The sequence below is a fragment of the Tuber melanosporum genome (assembly GCF_000151645.1).
Source record: "Tuber melanosporum whole genome shotgun sequence assembly, scaffold_16, strain Mel28".
NCBI classification, from domain to species: domain Eukaryota; kingdom Fungi; phylum Ascomycota; class Pezizomycetes; order Pezizales; family Tuberaceae; genus Tuber; species Tuber melanosporum.
Window position 1 is genome coordinate 756349 of NW_003298819.1, and position 8520 is coordinate 764868.

The 8520-nt window shown below is 48.4% G+C and overlaps 2 protein-coding genes; both read left to right on the forward strand.

Moving 5' to 3' along the window:
* Positions 1-670: 670 nt before the first annotated feature.
* Positions 671-2073, forward strand: GSTUM_00004926001 (uncharacterized protein). XM_002836762.2 has 2 exons: positions 671-1198; positions 1313-2073. The coding sequence occupies exons 1-2, from the start codon at positions 985-987 to the stop codon at positions 1543-1545; spliced, it is 447 nt and encodes a 148-aa protein (XP_002836808.1). The 5' UTR covers positions 671-984; the 3' UTR covers positions 1546-2073.
* A 306-nt stretch (positions 2074-2379) lies between these two features.
* Positions 2380-4974, forward strand: GSTUM_00004927001 (uncharacterized protein). XM_002836763.2 has 10 exons: positions 2380-2727; positions 2869-3148; positions 3215-3372; positions 3408-3417; positions 3483-3529; positions 3558-4076; positions 4148-4268; positions 4323-4411; positions 4496-4684; positions 4773-4974. The coding sequence occupies exons 1-10, from the start codon at positions 2425-2427 to the stop codon at positions 4836-4838; spliced, it is 1782 nt and encodes a 593-aa protein (XP_002836809.1). The 5' UTR covers positions 2380-2424; the 3' UTR covers positions 4839-4974.
* Positions 4975-8520: the final 3546 nt, after the last annotated feature.

Sequence of the window (8520 nt, forward strand, 5' to 3'; positions counted from 1 at the left end):
AAGTAAATCATTCAGTGAAGATTACCGGTATTTCAATTGGTACGGGGAGGTGGAAGGAAGTTCGCTTTAGGGATTTTGGTGTGGAAATATGTATCGGTACGAGTATCTTCGAGGTAGGGTAGCTGCGCACTAAGTCCAAAGCTGCTAAGCTTTAGAAATAGCAGAAGTAACATAGGAACAGGCAGAAGCAGAAGCAAAAGCAGAGCTGTGATACTGTACCGGTAGAACAGCCCCGCCAACGTTTGTCTCAACTTGGTTGGTCCTGAGCAGAAAGCGAGCAAGGCTCAGCCAGCACAGCTGCTCGTACAGTGCTGTAATTACCGGTAAACTGACAACAGCTCAAACTGAAGAACATGGGCGTGGGTGATCTAATCTAATCTGCTGATGGCACAGCCGTACCATAGGAATAATTCCTCAAGGGTTTGTGGGATCTTATCCACACAGAGCGGCAGCAGGGCCTAGCAAGCACCTTATGCAGCTATGATAATGTAAAAAAGAAAGAAAGGCGGGCAAGGGATGGGAAGGGAAGTGAAAAAAAAAGAAAAAAAAAGCGCGAGGGGAATAGAAAATAAAAAAACTGAAGAAATAATAAAACTAAAAGTACACGCGAAGTGGTGGAGTGAATCCGAACACCTGCTTCGAACCTTCTCATCCTTCCCACAACACCCTCTTCCTCTCTCTCCCTGCTCCGGCTCCTGCCTACTCTTACGGCCACCACTACCATCGCCACCTATCCATTTCCACTACAAAAGCTCTTACGTGCAATTACTATACTCTAACTCAACTACCCTCATCCTCTGGACTCTTGCTTGTCGTTCCTTCAGCACACCCCCCCCCCCAACTCTCCCTCGAGCCGCAGCCAGCCTTCTTCCTTATCTTCGGCCGTACTTCCCCATCGCTCAAGTCCTTTCTTCGTCTCGCTTGCTCACTGCCCTCGATTCATCCACCTGTCCCACGATCTTCACCTCCAGCACCGCCCTCACAATGCTCCTTCCTCCTCCAGACCGCCGCGAGTTGGCCCCTGCTCTGCCATCCGCTACACAAACCGAAACAGATCCTTCGGTGCAAACATCGATCCGCTCAGTAAGAATTCCCGATGGCACACTCAGACTTCGTGGTGGCCCGGTCGAGAACAGGCGGGTAAGATGGGATGCTGGTGTTATTGACAATGAAGGCATGGGGAAGAAGAAGTCAAAAGGTTTGTTTCACTACGTTTCCATAAATCCTCATACTGTTTGCCTTGCCCCGCATATGCAAAACAACATTCTAATTACGGGAGTTCTGAACATAAACTAATATCTTTCTGTAATAGTATGCTGCATTTATAGCCGTCCCCGAGCATACGATGAATCCTCAAGTGACGAGAGCGACTCTTCCTCCGACGAAGATAGTGAAAATGAGGGACATGGCCATACACACAATAAAAATTGTGGACATGGTCCCAAGAGAAGCGCAAAGGGGAAGTCAAGAGACAGCAAGCGAGCTCCCAATCCGAACGCATACGAGAAGATGCCAAAGCCGGCGAGAAAGAAGTCGGCAAACTGAACCCTAATCCGGGTGTCAGAAACAACAACCTGTTAGACAAAACTAGGCGGGGAACGGTGGGATATGCATTTGCGGATAGAAAAAGCTCGGACAAAAAAGGGGGGGAGAGACTCATATGCCTCTAATTTTTCTCATGTCCAAATTTTTCTTTCTTTCCGATTTTACCCCCTTCACGATCCTCTTTGATTCATAGTTTATATTTTTATTTTCATGTTCTGGAGTAACTCTTAAAGGCGTATTATTGTGGATGCATTCATTAACCTTGCGCTCATTCTCTCCCCTGGCTGTTAAGGAATACCCTTCTACTTGTCTGTACTTTCATCCCCCTTGCCCGGCTTTGGGTCTGGCAAGTATTCTTTAGTTTCTGGCTTTCCATTTATTTTGCTTTATTGTTTCCCCTCCTCCGAGAAGAACAAAAAAAAAAAAAGCTGGCTGGTCGGACTAGCAACAACAGCAGCGGTTTCTTTTTTATCTCATTGGACAGTTTCTGAATCTTGATATATCATACTGTATCTACAGGGGGATATCTTAGGACACAGATTTTCTTACCTGAATATATTTGGGCGCAAATTAGGTTATGGGGTGCACATCAGCGAAAAAAACGCAGCAAAATCCAATGCCCGTTGCACCATAGCTTGGTTTGCGTGCAAGTATCATAAGCCGCTGTGATAGGAAATCGTTTGCGCTTTTCTCGCCAAGCAATTGACCATCTACGAGTACAGTATGAATACATTGGTCCGTGCACTTCCACATGATGAGGCTCAAATTTTGTCGGCTTTTCACGTCAACCTCTCTAGAAATCTCTCCGCATGTGACATAACAGAACTTGATACAACCACCATCCCAAGAAGTGAACTTCCGACCCTCTCAAATAACTAAATGGCTTCTGCCGACCGTGCTACAGAATCAGAGGAATGCCTTGTAAGCCTTTATCGCCCATCCACTATACTGCCTATCACAAGGCACCGGGATGCCCTACTATACCTGGTCGAAAACAATCCGGTTACGATAGTTGTTGGGCAAACGGGGTCAGGAAAGACTACACAGTTGCCTCAGTACCTACACCAAGCGGGGTGGACAGAGGAAGGCAAGGTCATTGCTTGCACACAGCCTAGACGAGTAGCTGCAACTACAGTAGCTACAAGAGTGGCGGAGGAAATGGGCGTAAGACTAGGCGAAGAGGTTGCGTGGGCCCTGGTGGAATTGCGACCTCCTTTCCCCTTCCCCCCCTTGTTTCCTTGCCCGTGGAGCCCTCTGATCTACGGAATACGGCGCGGCTGACTGACGAAATTTATTGCATAATTTCATCGTTTGTTTGTATAGGTAGGATATTCAATTCGTTTCGAAGACATGACTTCTCCACGAACACGTATAAAGTACATGACGGACGGAATGTTGCTCCGGGAGGCGCTTGTGGACCCGTTGCTATCCAGGTATTCAGTCGTCATGATCGACGAAGCGCACGAGCGTAGCTTAAGCACTGATGTGTTGCTGGGTATATTGAAGAAAATAAGGCGGAGGAGGGAGGACCTAAGAGTAGTTGTTAGTTCGGCAACGCTGCAGGCGGAAGAGTTCGCCAGGTTTTTCGGGGATGAAGGAGAGAGTGGGGAAAAGAAGAGGGGTGGCGATAGAGATGACGGAGATGGGGACGAGGAAAAGAAGGAATTAGCCAAGATCATCTCGCTCGAAGGGAGATGCTATCCGGTCGATGTGCTCTACCTTGAGGAGCCTACGGAAAACTATGTGGAGAAGGCAGTACAGACTGTTTTTGATATACACCTAAAGGCACGATCCATGAACATACATTTCTTGGATAAACTATTAAATGTGCAGGCTCTGACATCAATGTTAAATAAATACAGGAGGGAGAGGGTGACATTCTGTTATTCTTAACAGGGCGTGAGGAGATCGAAACTGCCATTTCCATGATAAGGGAGCGTGCAGAGGATCTTCACCCACGAGCCCCGCAACTTTTACCGCTCCCGTTATATGCGGGACTACCGAGCGATGAGCAACTAGCTGTCTTCGACCCCGCTCCAGAAAACCATCGTAAGGTCATAGTATCGACAAACATCGCCGAGGCCTCAGTCACGATCGAGAATATTGTGTTTGTGATAGATTGTGGCTTCGTCAAGTTGCGTACTTTTGATCCTAGGACTGGGATCGAAGCTTTGAGTGCCGTGCCGGTTTCGAGGGCGTCGGCAACGCAGCGGGCGGGCAGGGCAGGGAGGACAAAAGCGGGCAAGTGCTTCAGGTTGTACACTCAGAGAGCTTTTAACGATATCATGGCCGAGATGGGGATACCAGAGATACAGAGAAGTAATCTTGCTCCGGTCTTGTTACAACTCAAGGCTCTGGGTATAGATAATGTAGTCCGTTTTGATTTCATCACTCCACCTCCAAGCGAGCTCATGGTTCGAGCGCTGGAGTTGCTCTTCAGTTTGGGGGCATTGGATGATTATGCTAGACTTACCAAACCGCTAGGGCTGAGAATGGCTGAGATGCCGGTGGATCCTATGATAGCCAAGATAGTTGGTCCCCCCCCAACCTCTTAAAGTACTATGGCCGGGCAACTACCATATTCTAACAATGGAATCTCCAGTTACTAAATTCAGTGACCTTCCAGTGCACCGACCAAATCTTGAGCATAGCAGCAATGACGAGCGTGCAAAACGTCTTCATATCCCACGAGGGTTCCAAAAAGCCTGCGGAATCCGCAAAGCGTAAGTTCGCCGTGGAAGAAGGCGACCACTTGACCCTTCTAAACGTCTACCAAGCCTTCGCCCCAAAGGCCAACAAACCCAACGCCGCGAAGTGGTGCAAAGACCATTACCTAAACTTCCGGGCGCTCTCGCGCGCCGTTTCCGTCCGCGGGCAGCTCAGAAGGTACATTGACAAATTCAACCTGCGGGTATCTGGTGAGGGCGGTGGTGGTACGCCGACGGCCGAGGGCATAAGGAGGTGTTTGACAACGGGGTATTTCGCGCATGTGGCTAGGATGCAACCTGATGGGAGCTTTCGAAGTGTTAATGGTATGCAGCTGTGGGCTCATCCGAGCAGTGTTATGTTCAACAGAAAGGCGGATTGGGTTGTCTTTCACGAGGTTGTGGAGACTGGGAAGAAGACTTTCATTAGAGATGTAAGACCCCCTTTCCCCTTCCTTTTTATTTTATTTCATACTCGCGATGCTCGAATGAGTGGTTTGTTTGCTAATAGAGTTCTTGTAGGTTACCGTGATTGAGAAGGATTGGCTGTTGGAGTATGCACCGGGATTTCATCAATTGCGGAAGTAACTTGAGGTTTTGGGTTTTGTCTACCTAGACCTCGGCGCTATGCCGATACACTCTAATTTCTAAGCTATGATGCTTCTGTCATGATCAACAAAGTCATAAATTTAGCCTTAATTCTAATCTGTATTAGTTCGAAAAACACGATAGCATGTTGCCCCCCCCCAAAAAAAACACCGTTCATACTAGTAGGTTAAGGACGTCATGTCAGTTCCTGAGCCGCTGTTGTTAGACTACCGTACCCTACTTTTGCGGAACAAGCTCTTGGCAGACACCTTTGTGGCCACCTTGTCTACGGTAGTTCCCCAAGCGTAGCAACAACAAACTAGCTACCCCTCTACCGCACGGTAGAGTGTATTGTTATCATTGGATCCAGGTATTTTAGGTGTAGCATGTGGTTGTGATGTTAAACACAGCGGAGGTGGATAAGATCACTGTTTATCAGAGGATCAGATCGCGCACTTTGATGGGATCAGATATCACTTCTCGGCGAAACTGCTCAGTACATATATGACTAGCATCCGCTCGAGCGCGTTGTGAATCTTGAAAGTCTGAGGGAGAACAAGCAAAATCCTGTTGTGATGGAAGATGCTACAGGGGTACATGTCATCACAGCATATCAGATGATCAGATCGCGGCCTTTGATGGGATCAGATATCATTCCTTGGCGCGACTGCTCAGCACATATAATAATATAAATATAATATACTCCCTCTACCGCACGGTAGAGTGTATTGTGATCATTGGATCTAGGTATTTTGGGTGTAGTATGTAGTTGTGATGTTAAACGCAGCAGAGATTGATAAGATCACTGTTTATCAGAGGATCAGATCGCGCACTTTGATGGGATCAGATATCACTTCTCGGCGCAACTGCTCGGTACAGTACATATATGATTATCCCCCCCCCACAGCACGAGCACTGCATGCTAGAAAATATACTTCCCCCCACATCGGTGGGCCAAATGGCACGGAGTGCGGGAAGTTCAAGTGTCTGGGCGCTCCTGGCCTACCTCGGATTTATAGCGGCGGTTCAGTATCTACCCTTATTATCTTCCTTTCGGAACCATTGTTCATCCCGCAAGCTCCCCCATCCCGTCTCCGAAAGTGGCCGGGGACGGCATTGCGGACTTTGTAGGTACGGGAAATCTAAGTGGCGGTGGGAGGAAGGATATTCTGAAACAGGTGAGTGCGACGCCAGGATGGGAGGGATTGGAGAGTCATCCGAGGAGGAGGTTGCTTGCGGCGATGGTGGGATTATTGGAGTACAGCGATAGAGCGCAGGCCGGAGTTCTGAGGAAGAGGAGCGGGTGGTGGGGGCTCGGCGAAGGGCGGGGGGAGGTCTGGATTTAGCTCTACTATGCATTGCAATTATATATACATGCTATTTCTACAAGAAAGCTGATAAATTCCAGATAATGTCATCCGGTTACCTCGAGAGATTGAACGAAGCATCCAATCTCATCAAGAAGAACAACCAGATAGCCCAGCAAATCCTCGATCACAGCTTAGCATTCTACAACATACCCTTCCCGGACCTCCTGCGCTTCCAGTCTGCGCACAAATCAGATAGGCAACCGATAGGCGACCACACGTCGGTCGTACAGTCCTTCAAACATTTCGCCCGCGACTGGTCCACTGCCGAAGCGCACGAGCGGGAGTCAACATTCGTACAAATCCTCTCGACCCTGGAAACCCTGTTCCCGGAATGAGGGGACCTGAGGACTAGGCGGAAAATCCTTGTGCCAGGCGCCGGCCTCGGCAGATTGACGTACGAGATATGTGTGCTTGGGTTCACCACCGTCGCGAACGAGTACAGCTTTTACATGTCGATGGCGCACAGGTGGGTACTATCGCTCGCCGATCATGACGATAAGGAGAGGGTTCAACACACCTACTACCCGTTCTTGAATTGGTGGTCCCACCAGCGGGAGAGCGGGAATGTGCTCCGAGGTGTCACCTTCCCGGAGGTCCACCTTTCCAGCGAGGCGCTCAAAAGGTACACGTTGCTGGAAGGCGACTTTACGAAGCTGTTCATGGACGACGGGGAGAGGGGATCTTACGACGTGGTGGTCACCTTGTTCTTCATAGACACGGCTAGGAACCTGGTCGAGTACCTCGAGAACATTCATGCCGTGCTCAAGATTGGCGGGACCTGGATTAACTTGGGTCCGCTGCTCTACAGGACCCGCCCGTGGGTCGAGCCATCGCTGGAGGTGGTACTGCAAATGGCGCAGAGATTGGGATTCGAGCTGCTGCCCACGGATGACCGCTTCGGTGCTGATAGCTTCAATGATCAAGCACCCGAGTGGAGGGGAAAAGTGCGCGGGTGTCTGGCCGGGTATGGTTGGGATAAGGAGAGCTTGAGTCGGAATGCTTACGAAGCACAGTTCTGGGTTGCGAGGAAGGTGGGGTGAGCAGTGTACGGTACATTACCAGGTAGGGGAACATGATCATCTTTGTATTCCATGACACTCCTCAGGCTGGCATATCCTTATTCATATCGTACATTTCTTATTGCGTTAGAGGCAGATAGAGTGTTTCCTATTGGTGGTGATGGTGGTGCTGATAGAGATATCGGAAATGCAGACCACAATCTCGTACCTTAAAAAGTAGCGTACAAATCCATGTTCAGAGGGAAAAAAAAGAGCAGAGTATTGCGCAGTTGCCGTGATGTTGATACCGGAGCTATGGAGCCACCTCACGTACAGTGCAATACTGTGCCTCCGATTCGATGCTTTGCAGCGCGCTTCACGTCATGTCGTGTCGAACTCACCACGTTCCATGCTAGATAACCAAGCGTGAATTCCTGTAGGCCAGCGCAGAGCAAATCAGGTCCAATTCTCCAAAAGCATATTAGCGATAACCCGGTAACACTCCATCATTCCCTTTGTTATGTCAGCATGTCTACTCGAGTACAAGTTGCAACGGAGGGTACTGTACAACCGGTACTGTACAATGACATCTGAAGAGTACTCGTACAGTACTCGTACTGTAGTTTGGAAAAAAAGGAAAGAAAACTTACAAACCCGGCTATGATAGAATACACCGCCTCCCCCCCCAATGCCAGACATCTTTTCAATACTTTTTTTTTTCCGGTAAAGACGCATATGGCCGCGGTTAGGTTAAACCGGAAGAAAGAAAGAAAGAAAAGAAAGAAGAAAAAAACCTCGCCCTCAAACATTTACCGGTAGCAAACAAAGCCTAAACCCGAAAGCCACTTATTGCTGTGATACGAGTGCGATAACCCCACATTACTGCTCAAGACATATGATATCAAGGAAGTATTTATCATACTGTACGATAGAAAATTTGTTATGATAGAATTTTTCTTCTTTCTTTCTTTCTTGGAAATGAAAAAAAAAAAAAAACCTCGGACAAGCCCTTACGAAAAAGAAAAAGGAAGAAAGAAAAAAGTACTCGTACACCGCCATTGGATGTATATGGATCACAATGTATCACTCGGGGAATACATTAATTGATTACCGGACATGGAAAAGAAGGATGGGGCCGAGATTCCCCCATGTGTGGTGGGGTGGCTTAGCTTAACCCCTCTATTCAGCAAGCACGCACACGCACAAGTACTGTACAGTACGAGTACTCGAGTTTACACGCTTCCTTGCAACAATATGATATACCATGATAAGTCAACGGTACGAGTACAGTACCCTCAGGTCGGAACGCATCAA

Bases quoted from the DNA above. Each gene is read 5' to 3' on its own strand.
- GSTUM_00004927001 (XM_002836763.2), top strand. From the start codon at position 2,425: ATGGCTTCTGCCGACCGTGCTACAGAATCAGAGGAATGCCTTGTAAGC. The intron at 2,728-2,868 runs GTTGCGTGGGCC...TTGTTTGTATAG, and splicing joins GCGTAAGACTAGGCGAAGAG to GTAGGATATTCAATTCGTTT. The intron at 4,685-4,772 runs GTAAGACCCCCT...GAGTTCTTGTAG, and splicing joins AGAAGACTTTCATTAGAGAT to GTTACCGTGATTGAGAAGGA.
- GSTUM_00004926001 (XM_002836762.2), top strand. From the start codon at position 985: ATGCTCCTTCCTCCTCCAGACCGCCGCGAGTTGGCCCCTGCTCTGCCA. The intron at 1,199-1,312 runs GTTTGTTTCACT...TTTCTGTAATAG, and splicing joins GGGGAAGAAGAAGTCAAAAG to TATGCTGCATTTATAGCCGT.